General features: G+C 52.6%; 2 protein-coding genes across 20 annotated transcripts in view; one reads left to right on the top strand and one right to left on the bottom strand.

The window, feature by feature from the left end:
• Window positions 1-5,059: 5,059 nt before the first annotated feature.
• RHOG (ras homolog family member G) lies at window positions 5,060-17,637 on the top strand. Of its 4 annotated transcripts, none has more exons than XM_019939525.3 (2): window positions 5,060-5,343; window positions 16,396-17,637. In XM_019939525.3, the coding sequence occupies exon 2, from the start codon at window positions 16,464-16,466 to the stop codon at window positions 17,037-17,039; it is 576 nt and encodes a 191-aa protein (XP_019795084.1). In that variant the 5' UTR covers window positions 5,060-5,343; window positions 16,396-16,463; the 3' UTR covers window positions 17,040-17,637. The 4 variants fall into 4 exon arrangements, with proteins under 4 accessions (XP_019795084.1, XP_004316498.1, XP_019795083.1 ...); XM_004316450.4 differs by lacking the exon at window positions 5,060-5,343 and adding an exon at window positions 5,606-5,756; XM_019939524.3 differs by lacking the exon at window positions 5,060-5,343 and adding an exon at window positions 10,903-12,913.
• Window positions 6,267-21,132, bottom strand: part of PGAP2 (post-GPI attachment to proteins 2) — a 33,232-nt gene continuing 18,366 nt past the window's right edge. For 5 of the 16 annotated variants that reach the window (XM_073808546.1, XM_073808549.1, XM_033862409.2 and 2 more), the window contains 5 exons: window positions 20,502-20,754; window positions 20,249-20,355; window positions 19,524-19,632; window positions 19,187-19,310; window positions 18,293-18,995 (listed from right to left, as the gene is read on the bottom strand). In XM_073808546.1, the coding sequence (XP_073664647.1) occupies window positions 18,899-18,995; window positions 19,187-19,310; window positions 19,524-19,632; window positions 20,249-20,355; window positions 20,502-20,754 (690 nt within the window). In that variant the 3' untranslated portion in view covers window positions 18,293-18,898. The other 11 variants (XM_033862411.2, XM_033862417.2, XR_004527901.2 and 8 more) reach the window with 10 other exon arrangements.

Below are 21,132 nucleotides of genomic sequence, written 5' to 3'. Positions count from 1 at the left end.
GATGGTACTCAGTAAGAGTAAACGAATGAACGATGAGTGTTCTGTACAGCAGCTTAGCTGTCCTTTCTCTCACAGGGTTTCTGATTACCAACAGCTTTCATTTGGAAAGTGAGAGAATCTTCAAGAGAATCTTCAGTAGAAGTGTACTAAAAGAGTCCGAAATCTCCTGCTCAGAAAAGTTTAGGAATCTGTAAGTTTAGGCTGTGTTATCAGTGGTGCTCCCTGGTGTCCAAAAATGGCAAGTACAGCTATCACTAAGAGTCTGGCTGTGAATGAGGAGAGAAAACTTGGCTTGTAACAACTCTTCCCAGGCTAGCTTCACAAAGAGAATCATCTTCCTTTCCAGAATCAGTTCTAGAATCTCACGGCCAATGTTCGTTCATTCAACATCTACCAAGCCCCTGTTTGTAACAACCCAGTTCCTACCCTCAAAGAGCTCAATTTTTCGGGGAAATATATAGATGAAGAGTAATTAGAACGTGTTGATAATGTCTTGAGAGAAATTGGTACAGGGGCAAGTGAAGGAGCACAGAGGAGGAACAAGTAACTGCCTAAAACAGTCAGAGAGGCTGTGCATACGGATTGGGGGAGGAGGACGGGTTCTGGAATTAGAATTCACATCGTGGCTCTGCTGTGTGACTCTGGGCAAACCAAGCTGCTTCTGGAATGTACCAGGGCTGAAGAAAGAGGAATTTCCCAGAGGGAGTATGCCAGATGACCTGGGTACCACCCAGTTTGGAGAAGCTCAAAGAGGCAAAGGTGTCCTGGAGGCAAACAGGACAACTACTGTTCTGCCTGTCTGGGAGGAGGGACCCTCCAGAAGGATTGGGCATGTGCTTGGTCCCCCTTCCCTCCATCCAGTTATTTCCTCAGGGGGAATCAGGAACAATTGGTCCGAGGATGCGACTCTAGAACTTTGTTTCATTTGTCACTTCCCCTGTTTGTTCTTTCTGCTATCTCCTGTATTACCCATCACCTTCTCATTTCATGAAATGAGACATTGGGCTTATCTTTGGGAGTAGCAATAAGGGGAATAATGAGCAGGAGACTCGTATTTCCGCTCAGGCAGCCTGAAAGAGGGAAGGCCAGGGGATCAAGAGGAGAACCAAGACGGCTGAGTCCCTGGAGCCACATGAGAGAAAAAGAAGAACTCAGATTTAGGGTTAGCTTGAAGAGGCTGGGACTGGGACTGAGCAGAAAACCCTGTGGGCCACTGGTGAGCCATAGGAGCTGGAGCTCAGTGAGGACCAGGCTGGGAAGACCCGTTTGGAAAACACCAGGGCAGGGGTGAGATCAATTCAGGGCCTTTCTCCTCCCCCTCTCTGTCTTCATCCTGCTCTTTCAGGGGAACTGAGTCAGCTTTAGCATTTGATCTTGAGAAAGAGGGAAGAATTATCAGGGAGAAAAACTTGAAAACAACATGAGTACATGCAGAAATAAATGTTTATTAATTGTACCCTGGGCAATCTGCTAGACACTCAGCTTGCTTATCTCACTGAATCCTCGCAATCCCACAAAGCACACAGTATTGTCATTCTGATTTTAAAATGAAAGTAAATGCCTCTGTTGTACACTTTTATAGCACTCTGTACTTTTGTATCATTACCTGTTTAAGATTTATCTCCCTTTCTAGTTACATCAGGATAGGGGCTTGCTTTTGTTTTCACCACTGCATCATTGGCATGTGACACTATGCTTGGCCAAGAGGTTTTCGATAAATATGTGTTTAAGGAATGAATAAGAGAGGTCATGTGACTTGTCAAAAGCCACAATGTAAGTGGTACGACCAGGATTTGAATCCTGGACCGTCTGGCTCCAGAACCTGTCTCTGATCTCTCTATTCTACCCCCACCAAGTGCTTTCATATATTCTCTCATTTCTAAATGTCCTAGCTCAGTGACCTTTTCTCTCAGCTGCTTGTGAACACAAATGTACACTGCCAAGAACTCACCTATTCAGGGAAAGCAAGTGAGAGAAACAGTCCATCTGGAGTTGTGTCCTCTTCCTACCCTCTTCATCTCACCACCTTCTTCCTCCAAGAAGCCTTTGCAGACAGCCCCACCTGTCTACCTGTCTCCTTCTCCTCTGGCCTTATTGGCCCTTCCTATGCCTGTGCCATAAAAGTGGCTCCAAGTCACCTGGTCTCTGATGCTTCCATACATATTAGTGCTTTATTAAGGCAATTTTATTCTGCTAATATACTGAAGGCAAATATATTGCAGGCAAGTATATTCTGCAATATACTGAAGGCCTGCCTGTGCCAGGCCCAGTGGTTGGACACAGAGATGAACCAGACACCACCTCAAATGACTTACACTTAGTGGAGAAGGCAGACATTAGGCACAGATACAATTAACTGGAGCACAAAGCAAGATGACCTAAATGGTATTAAAGAACTATGAGCAATATGTTACATGCATAAACCTTAATTACTTAATGATTATTTTTAAGTGTGTATCATAGAAGGTCACAGCTCAAAAGTATCATCTGGTTCAACTCCTTGCTTTCCGGTGGAGGAGTCTGAGACCCAGAGAAAGGCCAGGCCTCGTCTAAAGTCTCACAAGCCAGTCTGGCTGAGCCAAGACTAGACTTTGGGTCTTCTGAAGCCCAGCCGAGGGCCCTTTCCTCCTCTGCTAGTAGTTTCATATGCAACAGTCCCATATCCCATCAGACCATGACATCCTCAAGGCCAAGTCAGGTTCTCCCACCTAAGCAAGCTGAACCAGGGTCAGGCATGTCCAAGACCAAGGCCTCAGGAAATGCAGTCACCCCAGACTACCAATCCAGCCTTTTGGTCTACCGCACCTATTTTTACCACTATGCTTCTAAAATGATTTTCAAATATTTTTGCAGAAAACTTTTTTTTTTAAAGAGCCTTTTACCCAGAACACTAGTATATAAATCAGATAAAAGTGAACCAATTCCAGTTGAAGGAAAGGAAGGCCAGAGCCCCACTATTTTCCCACCCTCAAGTCCTGGGAAGGGAACTTTAGGAACACAGTTCAAAAACTTTTGTTCTGGGACACAATTTTTTTTTTAACATCTTTATTGGAGTATAATTGCTTTACAATGGTGTGTTAGTTTCTGCTGTATAACAAAGTGAATCAGCCAAACATATATGTATAACCCCATATCTCCTCCCTCTTGCATCTCCCTCCCACCCTCCCTATCCCACCCCTCTAGGTGGACACAAAGCACTGAGCTGATCTCCCTGTGCTATGCGGCTGCTTCCCACTAGCTATCTATTTTACATTAGGTAGTGTATATATGTCCATGCCACTCTCTCACTTCATGGGACAATTTTTAATGGCTTCATAGAAGCCATTTTAGTATATGGTCCTCCACTGAACCCTGTCTTTAATGGAAACTCACAATCCTTTCTTCATCATCAAATGGCAAACACCAGCCATGTGCTCCCACTAGAGTACGGAGGGGAATCTGATTTTCCCCTTGTCTTTCCTTGTTTCCTCGTCTCCACACAGAGGAGTATGTCCCAAGTGCTGTGGGGAGGGAGGAGAGAGACCCAAACTCTGCCTGGAGGATCTGGGGAAGCTTGAGCAGAAGGATCATGGAGAATGAATTCATCTACTCAATCATTTACCAGCCTGAATCTGATAGAGACTTTAATATTCTGTTCCACACCATACCCACTAGCTACATGAACCATCAAGCATTTGAAATGTGTCTAGTCAAAATTCAAACGTACTCTAAGTGTAAAACATACACCAGATTTCAGACTTAGTACAAAAAAAGAATGTAGACTATCCTATTCTTTTTGTTTTGTTTTTTTGCGGTACACGGGCCTCTCACTGTTGTGGCCTCTCCCGTTGCGGAGCACAGGCTCCAGACGCGCAGGCTCAGCGGCCATGGCTCACGGGCCCAGCCGCTCCGCGGCATGTGGGATCTTCCCGGACCGGGGCACGAACCCGTGTCCCCTGCTTTGCCAGGCGGACTCTCAACCACTGCGCCACCAGGGAAGCCCCTCCTATTCATTTTTATAAGCACTAATTTTATACAGATTCATGCTGAAGTTGAATGATTATATTTTGCATATGTTGGGCTAAGTAAAATATATTATTAACATTAAATTTTACCTGTTTCTTTTTATTTATTTATTTGCTGCACGGCTGTGGGATCTTAGTTCCCCAACCAGTGATCGAACCCGTGCCCCCTGCAATGGAAGGGTGGAGTCCTAACCACTGGACCGCCAGGGAAATCCTTCGTTTTACTTTAAAAAAAAAGTCATCACTAGGAAGTTTTAAGTTGCATATGTGGCTTACAATATATTTCCACTAGACAGCACTAGGAGACTACCAAGTGCATGGCAGAGGTGGTGTCTGTGCATGCATGTGTGCGCGCGTGCGAGTGTCATTGGAGGCAGTGGTCCATCACCGCCAGATTGTGAAAGACTGAGTCGATTTCGCCCGGCAGTCAATACAGGAAAGAGGCGGAAAGAATAGAATGCACAAAGACCCAAAGATGTGGGCTGGCACACTGTGTTTTGGGAACTCATTCTTACAGTAGCATGATTTTTAAAAAGAAGAGGAAAAGAAGTATTTGTTGAGTGTTTACTTTGAACCAGGTATTGGCAGCAGGCCTTTTACATCCATTCTCATCTTCACAACTACAGGATGAAGGGGAAGTTACTCTATTTTGCCAAAGACAGAATGGAGGTTCAGAAAGGTTGGACTATTTATTCTCGGAGTTGTTCTTCCTCTTTATCTGGAAAGCCTCTTGGAGACAGGGAGCCTTTCGTTAATGCCTGTTCTCCTCCACAGCACCTAGCTCTGCACGCAGCTCTGCACGTGGTAGGCACTCAGAAAGTTTGTGATGAACGAAGGATATCCTTTCTCAAGTCAGAGCTCCACGCGCAAGGCCAGGGAGCAGAAGCACCAGAGGGCGCCCACGAGTCCGCCCACCCGCCGGTCCCCAGAGCCCCGGCAAGATTCAGGACTGGGTGCGGCCCTTCTGTCCCAAGCAGTTGAGCGCCCCAGCGAGAAGAGGGTGCGAGGGGAGCCCCACGTCCTGGCTCCGCCCCACCCCCCTCCCCAGAGCCCAGGCGCGCGGAGCCGCCGGGTGCGGAACAACGACACGACATCCTGTTTTTGGGGCCCGCGGCTCCGCCTGCGCCTCTGCTGATCTTGTCTTTCCCCGGGTGCTGACGCCAGCTCTCCTTCCCCCAGTCTCCGCACCCTTCCCAGGGGTCTGGGGCCTTCCCACTGCTGAATCACCGCCACCCCGCACTCCCCCGGGGCTCGGGGCAGAGGTGGGGACTGCCCCGCCGGACCTATTCTGGCCAACCCCCAGCCTGGGCCATCGCTCGATCCCTGGGCTTGACTGAAGGTACCAGGCCTAGGGGCGCCTGTTCACAGCATCTTACCGCAGGGGTTGGTGGGGGCCAGATAGGGGGAGGGGGGACAAAAGCCAAGCGCCTAGGCTAGGGCCTCTGCTGGGGTGGAGGTGGCAAGAAGGGGACTGGGAGGACTGACCTTAAGGGCCTCAGAGGTAAAGGGCTGGGGTGGGGGAGCCCAGTACCCGGCCCGGGACCCACCCGCTGGGGGCGACCAGGACGGGGGGGGTGAACCGGCCGGCGGACTTCCTTGTCGAGCCCCGCCCCACCCCGCCCCCGCGCCCTGCCCCGCCCCGCCGGCCGGCCCGCCCCCCCCACTTCCTCCGGCCTCCTGCTCTCACTTCCTTCTCCAGCCCCGACCCGCTGCCGCCGCCCCCCAGCTCCCCCGCGGCGGGGAGGGCACCAGGTGAGGCCTGGCTCCGGCCGGCAGGCCGGGGGTCCGTGGGAGGGGAGCCCGCCCGGCCCCGGACTGGACGCGGCCGCGGGCCCGGGAAGTTTGGCTGCGGGAGGCCGCGGCGGGAGGTGCTCGGCTCGCTTCAAGTTGGGCGGGCGCGGCCGGCCGGGCGGGGCGGGGACGGGCCACTGCAAGCCGGCGGCGGTTCGGGGACTGTGGGTTCCTGTACCAAGGGCGGCGGTACCGGCCCCTGGGAGCCGCGAGGAACTCCTGAGGTTGGAGGGTCTCCCGCTCCGAGAGAAAAGTCTCTGAGTGGAAGAGCTTAGGGCTGGGAGATGGGACTCAGAGGTGGGGTGCCCCCAGGAGTTGCAGGGGGCTGTTACGAAGTGTGTTGAGAGGAAGGGGCCTCTGGGCTAGAGAAGGCGCTCCCGCTGCTTTGGCAGTTGTGACACTTGTGAGGTAGAGAGAGAGGCTGTCTGTTGCCTCTGAAGCCCGAGGCTGCGGAGAAAGAGCTCCTTCCCTGGAAGATCGAAGCTGGTCCAGACCCACAGCCGCAGCCTGCAACCTAAGGGTCCTCTGCGCTCCGGCGGAGGGTGGGGGAGCCCCCCGACCCCAATCCTTCTCTCTTTATGTCTGTTTTTCTGAGGCCCAACTTCTCCATCCCTGGAACAGAGCAACAGGTATTTTAATGAGCAGACATCGGCTGTGCCCCGCTGCTTAGTGCCTGGCTTTGTCTTTGCTGGGTAAACTGAGGAAGGAAGGGACCTGGTCTTGCCCTGTGACTAGAGGTGAAAGGACTCTTATTCAGAGGTACTGATAGTCCTTGAGGAGATGGCATCAGGAGAGCAGGACTTGAGGAGAGCAGGACTGGTTTCAGGAGATGGAGAGAACAGGGCTTCTGGGAGGCAGCACGAGGCTCTAGCCTTGGAAGATGATCAGGAGCCATCTCCTGGTCTTCCCCCCGCCCCCGTCCCCTTTATTAGTCCCTGAATTCTACATGTTCTCATTCTGTCTTCCTCCATTCCTTCTTCAGATTCCATCAGACTTCAGACACGAACCCTCCGTTACTCTCTTCTTGCGTTCTCTTCAGTCCCTTCTCCCCCCCCACAGTCATGCCTGGGCCCTGACCTCTCACCTACCCTGCTTCTCTGTCCATCTCTGTCCTCTCCCAGTGGCCTTCCCCCTCCCTTCCGTGCCCAGCTTCTGGCTCCTGCACACACATCCACCCTCTGTTTCTTCTATCTCCCCTCATTCCTCTGGATCCCTCTCTTCTCCTTTCCTTTCTGCCACTTATCTCCAGCTTTGGGGAGCCTTTTCAGACCTCCCTAGTTCAGAGAGGCAGGCTGCAGCCTCCCCTTGGTAGAGGTGATGAAAGGGCTGGAAAACCGCTGTATATGTGTATGTGCATGCAAGTGTCTGCATGTCCACATCTTTATCTTTTGGAGACAAAATAACTGCCCTCAGCCTTGTGAGGGCCCAGAGCAGGGGAAGCCAGCAGAATGAAGGGAACCTGCAGTGGGTGAGGTTGTGGTTAGGTAGGAGGAAGCAGTCTGTAGCAGTCAGGGTATCAGGGTAGAGTGACACAGGAATAGGTCTGGTGAGAGAGGCCGTGGGAAATCAAAATCCCCCAGACCCTTGGGTGCTTGATCAAGAGGCCAGGCCTGGAAGCTGGGGGACAGCCTAAAGGTCCCTGACTCCAGTACTCACTGGTTCCAGCACCACCTTGTGGGGACAATGGGACCAGGTCAACTAGGTGTGATGGAAGGAAAGGGAGGGGTAAAGGCAGGATTCTGGAGGGAAGACTATAGCTGGTCTAAGTTCAGTCTTAACTGTGGTAGTTCCAGTTCAGGAAAAAAAGAAGGGTATGAGGCAAAGGTGTCTGCCCCCTCTTTCCTGCTGCCTTCCAAGGCCTGCGCAGGCCAGATTCCCATGTGCCCAGGGCTGCATCAAGGCCTTGGTGACCAGGAAGCTCTCTGGAGTTCTGCTCACCCCTCTGCCTTCACACATCCTTAACATGCCCCCCTCACCTAGGACCCTATTCCCTCTCTTTCGGGAATTTCTTGCAAGTCTAACTGTATTCCAGCCTGGCTCTATAAGCTCTTGCTGTTCCCATTCTAGAGCTCCTTCTTTAAGCCTTTGGGATGCATGCTGAGAGATCCTGTTTCTCTCTACCTCCTCAAGTCTACTCTATTCATTTCTGTCCACTAGAAGAAAAGAGAAGTGGAGGGGAGCAAGTGCTATTTTTTATGGGATTCCCAAGCACAGCTAGATTTAAGGACTATCCCTGTTCCCCATTCTGTGCTCTTTCCTTCTCACCGTTGTCCCTCTCCCATGGATTGTCCCTTCCTCCACACTCCTGTCTCTGCTACTCTGATTCTGGGAGGTACAGGGGGGTTTGGCCCCAGCAGGAAATCCCAGGGACCTACATAAAAATCCCAGCTCAGGGAAGGATATGTATGCAAGGCACTTTCCCAGCATCAGGGCTCAGTAAAAAACCACCCAGGAGTCCTGACTCCCCACCTGCCAAACCAGTACTTATTTTAGATAACTGAGCAACCCACAGGACTCTAAGAGTGAAGACAGGATGGATGAGACGGGTTCTCCCAGGCAAGATGTGGCCCCACTGGAGGTTTGAGCTAATTGCATGAAATTCACTGCTGGAAAAATATAACCAGGGTGGGAGGAATCTAAGTGGGGAAATATTTTGTGGGGGGATGAGGGTGGGGGATATGTGTCTGCTATATCCCTCAAGGGAGGCTGCCCTTGAGGTCTTGGCTAAAGAAATATGGTCAGGGTCTTGACATGAACAGAAGTGGCTGATACAAGATTGTTACAGATCCTGGTTGAGAATACGGAGAGTTGTTTCTGGCAAGATACTAAGGCAGTTGAGGTGGCTGGTGTGAGCTTTTAGGGGGTAATAAGCAGGAAGATTTGAGAGGTTGTGGCTGTAGCGAGACAGTTGAGAAGATATAAGAATGAGGGTAGCAGGGCAACTGTGAAGAAGATGTGGTCCCCGACTGAAGACCCCTCTCCATACAGAGTATAGACCCATTAGTGGTGAGGCTTGTAGGGTTCTTTGAGGAGGGAAACCAAAGACAAAGCCTGGGCCGCCTCCCCAGAACAGATGGGTTTTCCTGTCCAGGGTCCAGCTTCCTCTTTTGTCCTCATGTCATGGGGGGAGGGCATCTCCCCAGGAGCTGAGCCTAGAGGAGGCTCTCCTCGGCTAGTTCAGGGTGGCTGTCTGTCCAGTAATGTCAGTTCTAAATCATGGATGCCCCGGCATGGGCTAGGCATGAGGCCCTGGAAGCAAAACGGGCTCAGACACCAACCTGGCCCCTTTGGCCCATTTCCTGAAGGGATAAACCATGGTAGGGTCATCCTGAATGAGGTCAGAGAGATGGGCCCATTCCCAGGCTGGAGGTCAGGAGACCCAGGTCCTTGTCCTGGATTTGCTCGCAACCCTCTGTATAACCCTAGTCAGCTTTGTCTCTTGTGGCTCAGCTTCAAGATTAAGAAGTTGCCTATCAATACTTCCAAAGAACATACAGAATACTGATGGCTCTGACTCTCTTTCCCTCAAGAGGCTCCTCATAGCTGTGCCCCTGACTCTGGACCCAGCCTTGAACAGGTCTAAGTATCTGTCTGGGACAAGTGCTGTGGCCCCTTTCCCCAAAGCACAAGAGAAGAGGGCAGAGAGTGTCAAGGATTTTGCCAGGGCTCAGCAATGTGGGGGGGTACCCGGTGCCCTGCTCCAGCTCTGCCCCAACTGACAGTGGAAAATAGATGCCGGAGTTTCCTCCCTGATGTTTTTTTCCCTTGTGGAAACCCCCTCAGATCTGGGGCGGGGTTCAAGGGACTGGGCACCCCTGGGTCTCTCTGTGGGTGTTTTCAGGTGGGGGAGGCAGGATTGGGAGGATGGCACTTCTGTACAGCCTCGTGCGAAGTGAGCAAAGGCAAAGGAAGTGCCACTTCACGGGCCTTTCATGGGGCCCCAGGACTGCTGAGCTGCTGTTAGGTGGGGAGGAGGAAGGCAGAAGGAAGCAAGTGTTGGGCCTTCCTCTGTGCTGCCTGATGGGGGAGGGGCAGCCTCCTTAGCTCCCCCAGCCAGAGCTGCCCTAACCCTGGGACTTACTGTGTGTGGAGCATCTCAGGTGCTGGGACACCGAGAGAAGAAGGAAGGGAACTGGGACTGAGTGAAAGGGTCCCAGCCTCCCACAGCCCTCCCAGCTATAGCTGTCTTGTTTCCTCCTCCTCTCCAGTCCCTAGTGGGTAAAGTCAACTCGCTCCGTCTCTTACCCTATCCGTGGAGTGCAGGATCCTCTGCAGGGGCTGAAGGGTGGAGAATGGCAAGAGGTGGAGAATTCTCCAGTGTGAATTTTTTTTTAAGGCTGGGAACTAGGCTGTCTTGGGTTCTGCCCCTGCTAATGAGAGAAGGGGAAGAAAAAGAGAGACTCAGCCCTTGGCCTGGTCCCAGCCCCACGCTGACCTCATGTCTCCCCCAGCTTCCTCCTCCTAGCCCAGCTGCAGCCCCTTTGAGCCTCTTCGTACCATCTCTCCTCCACTCCTCCCTTCAAAACAAACAGACAGACTGGCAGAGCTTCTGAAGCTGTTTCTAACACTAACCATGACCATGACCCTGACCCTAGCCTCGTCCTTGACCAATCCTGGTCTTCAGATATCCCCAGTCCTTAGCCTCATCAGGACCACTTTTCCTACGCATCTTCCTCATCACCACTGGGCTAGAGCTATGCCTGCTCCACCCCTCTCACCCTTCCAGTTGAGGACAAGACAATCTAGCCAATGTGTTCATTACTCTGAATTGTACTCCTCAGGGGGAGGAAGTTAGTTACCTTTGTCTGATGTCTCCTGGGCATGGAGGCTCTTCCTTGTTCCCAGAGTCAAAATCTGAATTGATGAGGGAGGAGATGTGTGTCAGTCTGCAGCTTTTGCTCAGCTCTCTGCTGGGCTTCTGGAAGTAAGCAGGACAGATTTCCCTCCTCATGAGGCATCCTGTTAAGTTCAGCACAGTGAACCATAATAACAGTGCTGGGGAAGGTAGGGCAGAAGAAGGGGTGGCTGTGGTGTCCTGGAGAAGCTGGGGAATGGAGCTGGGCCCTAAAGGACTGGGAGGCTGTGGGGTAGGGTGAGGGGGTGGGGGCAGGAAGCAGAATTCCAGGAAGAGGAGCTCCCATGTGCAAAGACATGAAGGACAGATTGTGTTCATTCAGCTTTTTACTGACAGCCACTGTGTGCTGTGCTCAGCCTGGGGAGACAGATCAGCCGGGACCTTGCCCTCTAGGTCCTCCCAGTCTAGTGACAAGAGATAAGATTCAGATCAGCTTCCACGTGACTAAGATAATGCACTTGTGAGAAAATGGGACCAGACCATGGATGGGATAAGTCATTTGTGACTTGGGTGATTTACAAAACTTCCCTGAAGGAGGTGGCAATGATGCTTGGCTCTGGAGGACCAATTGGGGGATCCTTTGAGGCAACTGGAGTCTTCTGGGCTGCTGGGTGGGGGGTTGAAGGATGGAAATGGAGGAGAAATACTGGATTCCCACCGGGACAGTGAATATGGCTGCTTGATGTGTTTTGGGAAAGAGAATGTAGAGGTTGCTTGTAGAGAGGATCAGGGTGATGTGGCCAGAGCTTAGGATCAGAATACCCAGAGTGATGGATTACAGTCAGAATGAGTTTCAGCGAGGGCTGCAAAAGGGGATCCCCCGTGTCAGGGAGGCAGATTAGAAGGCTGTAGTAAGTTCCTATTGCCTCCACACTCCCCCATCTCTTCGGGCCTATTCCTCCCCTCCTCCACTCCCAGTTGGGACACTTCCCCTGCTATTATGGCCACAGAGATCTGGCAATCAGGAGATCTGGCAATCAGGCAATCCACTGCTTCCTTTTCCTCCCCCATTCTGGGCCTGCCTGGGCCACACCCAAGACCAGGCCCCACTGGGTACAAGCTGGGCTCTGGGGACTACACTCAGGGTGAGCCCCATGGGCTGTGCTCCCTGCGGGAGCCAGGTCCAGCTGCTACTGGGAGGAAAGATTTTCCTATCCCAGTCAAAGCTTTTGGCTGCTATTGCTGTCCAAAAAGATTCAGCATTGCAGTTTTGACTGGGGGGGTATCAGCCCAGTTCTGAGCTTCTGACCTGTCTGTCCAGATCTCAGTAACACAGACAGAAGCAAGCAGGTCAGAAGTTCTATACTTAGCTTTTCTGTAGGGGAGTCGAGAAGCTCAAGCTTCAGTATTGCTCGGGGTTGGGGGGGCATCCACAAGCTAAGGAACTTATGTATGACTACTGGAGAAGGAGAGTCACACAGAGCCAAAGAAGGATTTAAAGGGTGGCCATGCTGTGGAAGTTCAAAGAAAGGAGAATTCAGTAGCCTCGTGGGACCATGAGACTTAAGCTAGGCTTTGAGTCAGGAAGATTTGAGAGGGGAGAAGGAATGGCAGCAGAGAGAACAACAAGAGTAAAAGTTCAGAGGCCAGAATGATCCTGGCTTGTTTACACAGGACAATGTAGACCCCTCTGGAGCAGGGAACTCACATTGCCGAGTACCTGCTTTATATATATACATTGTGCATTAACTCACTTCATCCGTTTAACAACCTTATAAGGTTGGTACTATTACCTAGCTCATCGTGGCAGAACTAGGATTTAAACCCAGGTCTATCTGACTCCAAAACCCCTGCCAGATTATGAAGAATTCTGAATGCCAAGATGAAGGACCAGGCATGATCTGAATTAAGCTGGGAATCGAAAGCCAGAACAAGTCATTGTAATATGGTTAATACTATACCAATCTGCAAATATTATTTATTTACTAAACAAAAGTTCTTTTCTTTAAAAAAAAAAAAAAAAGTGACTTGGTGAATAAGCCACAGTCGATCCCCAACCCCAGGCAAGCCACTCTCCTTGTGTGGCCTCCTGCAGCGTTGACCGTCCCTTTTTCCTGCGTGGTACAGGCTAGACCCTACCTTTTAGCATGTGCCCTCCTTAAATGAGCTGTGGGAACTTACTTGACCCAGTTCAGGCCATAGGATTTCAGAGAAAAGAGTTGTCCTGGGAGAGAGGATAAGGGTCTGAACTAGACCTGAAGAGGGAGAATTGGGCTGCCGCCACCACTCAGACACCTGCGTACTCAATGATTCCTGCCTCTTGGTATGAAAGACTTTGCTTTTGCCACCTTCTCTGTGCACCCCACTTCTGAATTTAGAAAGCACATTCATTCCTGTGCTCAGGATCCTCACTGCTGTCCTTTGAGACAGGGAGGGCAAGTTTTATCATGCCTGTTGTACAGTTGAAGAAACTGAGGTTCCAGGAAGGGAAGTGACTTACTTGCTCAAGGTCACAAAGTCAGCTGTTAAGGGGTAACTTGGAGGCTCTGTGACACATTGAGGAAAACATAGGGCTTTGGATTGCAAAACTGGGGTCTGTGTTAAAAAACTGGCATCTGTGTTAGCTCCCGTGCTGACTAGCTATGTGACGTTGGGTTATTTTAACTGCTCTGGGTTTGTTTCCTTACCTGTAAATAGGAATAGTACCAATGAGTTGTTATAAGGATCAAAACAATGTAATATGATCTATATTGTGATCTATAAAGGGTTGTACCTTGTGAGGGCTTTTAATCAAGTGGCAGAGTGGGCAGGTGAACCCAGGAGGTCAGATTCAGGTGCCGGTGCTCTTGGCCCTATACTATACTGCATCTGCCCTGCTTGTTTCTGGACACTACCTCACTCGTGATCCTTTTCCGGTGGTGTCAGTCCCTGTTCCCTTGCCAGCCCGGAAGCTTCCCTCTCCCTCCTCGCTCCTTTGAGGGCTGATTTACTGATTGCTGGTTGATAACCCCTCCCTAGAAAGCTGCCTGGAGCCAGCTGTACTTTCAGTCTCTTGGGCCTTGTGACTGCCTGCCAGAGTTCCCTCCTTGCCTTCCTGCCTGGGCCAGCCCAGTGCTGGGCTTGAGGGGGAAGAGTTCCCCGTCACACTGCCATGCCCACTCCCCTGCTTTGTGTGGAACTGAGGATTTCCAGGCCTAGGAGTTGTGCTTTCGAGATGCTGGGGTCTCCTGGAAAATCCAGTGGACACAAGTAATGGCACCAACACCCACCACCCCAAGATGCTGTCTCTTCTCCCCCAAGGAAGAAGCCACAGAATCCTGAGATGAATGTGGCCTGACTTGACCCCACATGCTGAGGTCTTAACGCATTTGCTTGACTGATCAGCCCTCCCACCCCCATCCAGTGCTCCTGCGGGCCTTTCCTATCCCCATCGTCCTATCTCCTGCTCCCAGATTCCTTAATGTCTCACCTCATCCACTTAGTACCCTTGCACAGGCTTTTTTCTCTCCAGTTCATGGGTTGGGAAACTGAGTCTCAGAGAGGGTAAGTGCCTCATGCTTGGTTACAGTGAGTCAGCAGCAGAGCAGAGCTGGGGCTAGGACTTAGGTTAGTTCTCTTGACTCCCAATCCCAAATTCTCTACTGCCCTAGAGGGTCCTTATTTTCTTCCTGGATCCATACCCCAAGGCTCTGTATCCTCTCTCCTGAGGTTGAACACACACACTTACTCATGCAAATAAGGTGGAAATATTTTTAATGTGAACCAGAGAGGCAACCTCATAGAATGAATTCATTTCCCTCCCAGCTGGTCCCAGGGGAAGCTGGGGCCTGGGAGGGAGCTGGGACCAAGCCCTGGATCCTCTGCAGGTTCCACACCATGGAGTTCCTTTTCCACTTCCCAGTGGCGGATTCTCCCTCCCTCTCCCAACGTGATTTTTGAGGCTTTGGAACCAGTGGTTGAGAGGTCAGGCTGGGAGGTAAGAGGTTGTCAGACCAGGGTGCAGTCTTGCTGTGTATAAAGTGAAATGGAGAAAATGGGCCAGTGGTGAAGGTGCTGGGGTGGAGCGGGGGATACTTAAGAGCTCTGGGTGTGTCTGAAACAGGACTATCCCCTTCCAGGGAGCAGGGGCCTGGTCGTGAGAGAGTAGCAGGGAAAGGAAGTCACATACTAGCTAGAAAAAGTCCCCCATGGCTGAGAGGAAGTAGCCAATTAGAGGAGGACCCCTGCCACAGCAGTATAAATAATCACAGGGTTTCCGGAAGCTCTGTTCTTTTCCACAACTCAGAAGAGCAGTTCCTCACCTGAAGGCCCTGTGAGCTGCCCAGGTGACCAGGGTGATGGCTGGAGCTAGGACTCCTCTGAAACTCACCCCACTGGTAATTACAGCAGCTTATTTATTTGGCACTTCCTGTGTGCCACGCCTCATGCCAAACACTTTCTGCATGTTAGCTCATTTCATACTCTGACCAACTCTAACCCAATAGGCAAGATTATCCCCATCTTACAGATGAGAAAATTTGAGGCTCAGGAAACTTAAATGTGTTGCCCGAGATCATACATGACTAGTTGGTGGAGCTGTGATTAGAATCCCTGACCAGTCTGATTCCAGCATGTCTTCTCAGTGATAGTGCTTTAATGGCACTGTGTTCTCTACCCAAGAGTCTGGAAGCCCCTCAAGTTCTTCAGAGGCACAGCCCATGGTCTCAGGAAAGGGACAGAAGATTAAGGGGGAAAATCAAGTTTTTGTCTTACTCTTCTGTTCATCCCTTCTGGCTGGGCTTGGAGGATCTGCCTCACCCTACCTTGAGAGAAGATGCAGACATCTGGGAGCCACAGCCTCTGCCTCATTCATCATTACACACACAGATTCCAGACCGAATTCCAGCCCTGGCTCGGTCTCCAGTGTTCTCCTACACTGAGTTGCCCGCCTGGGTATGTGTGGCCAGATAGGGTTTCCCATGCTTCCAAGAATGATGGGGTAAGCTCTCCTTCCTTTTCCCCATCCCCAGGGTACCCTGGATTGAGACAGGGCAACTGTCTAGAGAATTGTGCCCCTACTCAGCAGGTTTCTCATTGCACCTTTTGGTTTGCGTTCAGTAGCCAAGATGTCAGGTTTGGAGTTGAAGCATCAGTGCACTAGGCAGGGTGTGGGCCCTGAGTTGGGAGAGGCTCCACCCATGGCTGCAACTCAGAGTGACCTGGGACAGCTGCCTTGTGCTAGAAGCCCTCTCCAGTCTACTCGGTGGGAGGGGTCCATATCTGACAGAGGATCTGGTAGATCCCTACAAATGCGCACCCTCCTTTTGCGTCTGTACTTCCCGGAGGAAAAATAAAAGTAGCTAATACTTATTGAATGCTTATTATGACCAGACACTGTTCTAAATGCTTTACATGAGTTAACTCATATAATCCTCACAACAACCCAATGAAGTAGGTATTATTTTATCCCCATTTTACAGATTAGAAAAATGAAACATAGAGAGGTTAAGTAATTTGTTTAGGGTCATACATCTAGGAGATAGGAGAACCAGATTTTGACCTTTGTCAGTCTGGCATCAGAACGTATGTGCTTTGCATAATATATTACACCTTAGTGCCAGCCTCTTTATCCCTGAGCATCTTTGTGTGGTCTCAGGGCCTCTCTCCCATTTCGTGTCTGTCTCTCTGAGGTCTGTCTTGATGGGATTGCAGGATGGTGTTCAGGTTAAAAGAACTGGAGCTGGTTTCCCTCTGTATGCCCCCATCCTTTCTTCCCAGTGGATACAGGCCTCCCTAACCAAGAGTATCCCTCTCATCTGTCCATAGGTCACTGCATCCAGAGGGGCCCGGAAGGGGAAGGAGGCATAGCCTCCACCACAGCAGCTGCACCCGCCATGCAGAGCATCAAGTGTGTGGTGGTAGGCGATGGGGCTGTGGGCAAGACGTGCCTGCTCATCTGCTACACAACCAACGCCTTTCCCAAGGAGTACATCCCCACAGTGTTCGACAATTATAGCGCCCAGAGTGCCGTTGACGGGCGCACAGTGAACCTGAACCTGTGGGACACAGCGGGCCAGGAGGAGTACGACCGCCTCCGCACACTCTCCTACCCTCAGACCAACGTGTTTGTCATCTGTTTCTCCATTGCCAGTCCGCCCTCCTATGAGAATGTGCGGCACAAGTGGCATCCAGAGGTGTGCCACCACTGCCCCGACGTGCCCATCCTCCTGGTGGGCACCAAGAAGGACCTGAGAGCCCAGCCTGACACCCTACGGCGCCTGAAGGAGCAGGGCCAGGCACCCATCACACCGCAGCAGGGCCAGGCGCTGGCCAAGCAGATCCACGCTGTGCGCTACCTCGAGTGCTCAGCCCTGCAGCAGGACGGCGTCAAGGAAGTGTTTGCTGAGGCTGTCCGGGCCGTGCTCAACCCCACGCCCGTCAAACGTGGGCGGTCCTGCATCCTCTTGTGACCCTGGCACTCAGCTTGGAGGCTGCCCCTGCCCCGCCACCAGTTGTGCCTTTGTGCCTTGGCGCCTTGTCTGCCCCCAGCTGTGCCTTAAGGACTAATTCTGGCACCCCTTGCCAAGGGGGCTCCCTGAATGCCTTTTTCTCCTTGAGGAGGCCCACGGAGAAAGGGGCTTTGGGCCCTGCCCCACTCTGCTTGGGAACACCAGGTATGCTCAAGAGCTCACCCAGGCCAAGGCCGGACCCCTCCCCAAGAAGCCAACCCAGTGCCTCCTCCCCACTTTCCCCTACTGACCAGTTGATCCAGCTTTCCACACAGATGTTGCTGCCTATTGTGGTGCCTTCTCTCAGGTTAGGAGCTCTCAGCCATCCCTAACCTCTCCCTCGCTGCTCTTCAAATTGCCCCCCACCCCCCAAGATGCTCTCTCCCCTCCCCAGAGAAGGAGCCACAGACTCCTAAGAAGATGAATGTGCCCTAACCTACCCCCATGTGCCCAGGCCTTACGCATCCGCTGACTGACTCAGCCCCACCCCCACCCCCTCTGGGCTCCTGGGGGCCCCTCCTACCCCCATCAGCATCAATAAAACCTCCTGTCTCCAGTGGCGCTGGCTCCTCCCTGTGTGCTGGGCATGGGGGGTTGGGCAGGGGCCGGGCATGGGCTAGGGCTCCCCAGAGACTGGGAGCCTTTTGTTTCCTACAAGAGGGGACAGGGGACAATAGGCTTCATTGTGGTCCCCCCACCCCCCAATTTCCCTAACAAAGCTCTGGGCTCCCTTGGAGGGGCCAGTCTTGTTCTGGGGCCCAGCCACATATTCTGTAGTAGACTGGGATGCAAAGCATGAGGAAAAACTTCCTGATCTAGGACTCAGAAAGGGAGAGGTTGAGAGCCATCAGCCTGCAGGTGGGTGCTCTCACAGTCGTGCATCTGAGAGCTGTCCCCTTATACCCTCAAGGGGACAAATCTTTACTGTCAGAGTTGGGGCTGGAACTCAGGCCATCGCCTCAACCCAAGACTCTCCCAGGTAGCCCAGCTTCCAGACCTGGAGTCATCACAGGGATAGCTCAGTCACTCCTGCTCATCAAATCAAGGCTTGGACCAGCCTTGGGAGACTCCAGGCCTAAGGGGGTGGGGGGGGGGAAACGCCACATGGAATCATACCCTACCATGGACTTATTCCCTCCATCCTGGAGCCTGTCTTCCCTCCCCTCAGTTCCATTAAAGAGACAAGCCCCCGAACAAGCAAGCCTAGCCCAGACTGTTGGCAAAAAAAAAAAAAAATTTATTTTCCTTTGAAATAAAATGTACAACCAAAAGAGCACAGGGCCTAAGGCAGTAGGGAGGATGGGGGGACACCAGAGAGCCCGTTTTGGGGTAGGAATCTGTGCCTCTGTCCCCTCTACCTGGCACCTTTTGCCAAGGAGGAAGAGTCTGTAAACCAGAGATTCCAGAAGGGAAGGGAAATACATGCTGTGCCAGTGCTTTTTCTGTATCCTTTGGGTACAGAACACCACCTCCACAGGGAGAAGCACAGATTGGCAGAGCCCTCGGAAACCATATAGCCTCCCACCCCTCACCCCCATCATCCACACGGACACGAGGAGGCTCACATAGGGAAGGGCATACACCATATCAGAGGGGAAGTCAGGTCTGGGACACCTGGGCATACTCAGCAGGGGAATGTGGTCACAGGCCTGAATGTGCAGAGTAGATCATTAGACGCGTGGGTCAAGTGAATGACCCCATGGGGAGAAATGGCTGCGGTTTTCTGGTAGCAGCCACTGCTCAGTGGTCCCTGACCTCAGCGAGAGGTGGCTAGGTAAAGGCCAAGAACCAGATGGTGGTTATGAACCTCAGGACTTCTTTTAGCACCAGATGGTGGAGCTCTCCTGCCAGCTCAGCTTCTTGGGGCTTCTCAGGTACGGGTGATGCTGCTTGAAGGAGCCTGTGCCTTCACGTGGGCTGGGGGAAAGGAGAAGCCAGTAGGGCCGGGGAAAGCCTTGTCCTGTGCCTTTCTTCCCTTCTTCCCCTCTACCCCAGCTTCAGTAGGGCTCAGAGAGGACGCAGGGGGTAAGGGAAGGCCAGAGTGGTATCCTGTCCTAGTTTCTCTGGGCAGTGGGCCTCCTCGCCAGCAGGAGAGAAGGGTTTAGAACCGTTTTTCCTCAGGCTGGGAGGTAATGAGCAGCTCCTTGTTCCCGAAGTCCCACCAGGCCGTCATGTGGAACGCCATGTTGGTTAGGACAACAGTATACTCCAGGATGGCAAAAATGGTGTATACTGTGGGAAGGACACAAGGAACAGGGCGTGATAAGCCTCCTTCCCTACCCCCCAGGGGCCTCTTGATAGATCACCACCACTGCATCACTACGCAAAGAACACAATGGCAGGCAGTCCCCAAGACCACTGCCACTGCCATACTGCACATTACAGAAAACATCCCAACTGTCCCTTAGCCACTGTGACCACCTATGGATCCTCGCCTGGCCTCACCTCCAGCCTCACAATACATGTTGTGCCGAAAGTACGCAGCCAGCGCCGTGAAGAAGGAGACGAAGTTGATGATGAAGAGCCGCTGTTTCCAGTTGTAGGACTTGCGCTCCTAGGGGATGGGCTGTCTGATCACTCTGCAGCTTGTTAGATATGTGCAGACAGCCTCCCCTCTTGGCCCCAACTGCTAAGGGCTGTTGTCTTGCCTCCTTTGGTCATGGAAGGGGGCAGAGGCAGGGGCAGCAGGAATGATGGGCATTTCATACCCCTGCATTTGGTGTAATGAGGCCAAGGTACAGTGGGGTCCCTGTCCCTCCCATTTCAGGGGGACAGAGTATGAAAGTTACTTGGAGTTACCCACCAACCCAACACCTCCAGATGCTGTGGGGAGAAGAAAAGTACGGGGTGAGGGGGGGCAGGGCTGGGGGGAGGCACCAGAGTTATTACAGACCACAGACCCCTGACACAGTGTTCCCGCTGCAGCCTGGGTGCTGCCCCTCATTCTACTCGCATTTGGAGGCACTACCTCTTCTATTCTCCATTTTCCCATGCTACCCAAACACAGCCCCAGATTCTGATCAATCACCCTCCACTTGTCCCCAAGCCCAGCCCCAGCCCCAGTTTGCAAAAGAACTCCATTTCCCACCTCACCATTACCCGCATCCTGAGGACGAGTGTCCTTGATTTTCCTCTGGGCCGCCTGTAGCCCCACTAGGAGTAGACCGTACCTCTTGACTTACTGTGTGCTTCTTGGTCAGCCGCCAGAGAATGCAGGTGAGGAGCATGTGACTGAGGGATGAGGCGATGAACACAATGAAAGCGTTTTCATGGATGGCTGGAGGGAGAGAGGAGGGCTGGGAGCATGCACCGCAGGGAGCACCCAGAGCCCTGCGTCGTAAGGTCGGGGGGCGGGGGTGGGGGGCAGGGACATCCCCTCCCGGAACCCCTCCCCGCTCCTCCTTCCCTTGTCTGGGCACCCACTGAAGTCCTCGGAAGAGGAGACATAGGTGAGCACTAGCAGCGCAAGGTTCTCCACGATGTTGAGGCCGAAATTGAGGCGGCAAAGCTGGCGGTAGCTGGGACACGGGGAGGCGCAGCTGAGGTAGTGGTTCCAGTAGGCGAAGGCCACCAAGAAGCGGGGTGCTGAGTGCAGGCCAATGCAGAAGCGCCATACGTAGCGCTGGGGCACCTCTCCGCCGATGGCCGAGCTCACCGACGGCAGGTAATTGGGCACCTAGAGAGTTGTGAACCATCTGGGCACCAGCCCCCTGCCGGCCCCACCCACCTTGAGATCTTCCTCTCTGTGGAATCACCTTGACACTCAGAAGGCTCTGGTCCAGTCCCCTGCCTCCAGGATGTCCTTCTTCAGAGCCCCAGAGCTCTCCAGGGAGACCTCCCCTTCCAGGTCCTTCCAGGTCCCCAGTGTGCCTGGTTCTCATTCCCTAGCCAGCTTGGGGTTTGTGCTGGGGCATAGTGGGACCGCCTCCATCTCCCTACAGGTGGCTGGGAAAGCTATAGGCAGGTTCAGATGCTCTCTGAGCCCACAGCACAGGGCTGTGACCTGGATAAAGTCCTGTGGGAGGGTCCATGAGCCCAGCAACCCAGATTCAGT

Source organism: Tursiops truncatus, chromosome 8 (genome assembly GCF_011762595.2).
Source record: "Tursiops truncatus isolate mTurTru1 chromosome 8, mTurTru1.mat.Y, whole genome shotgun sequence".
Lineage (NCBI taxonomy): Eukaryota > Metazoa > Chordata > Mammalia > Artiodactyla > Delphinidae > Tursiops > Tursiops truncatus.
Note: the sequence above shows the minus strand (reverse complement) of the source record. Positions and strands in the feature narration are given on the sequence as shown.

Bases quoted from the DNA above. Each gene is read 5' to 3' on its own strand.
- RHOG (XM_019939525.3), top strand. From the start codon at position 16,464: ATGCAGAGCATCAAGTGTGTGGTGGTAGGCGATGGGGCTGTGGGCAAG.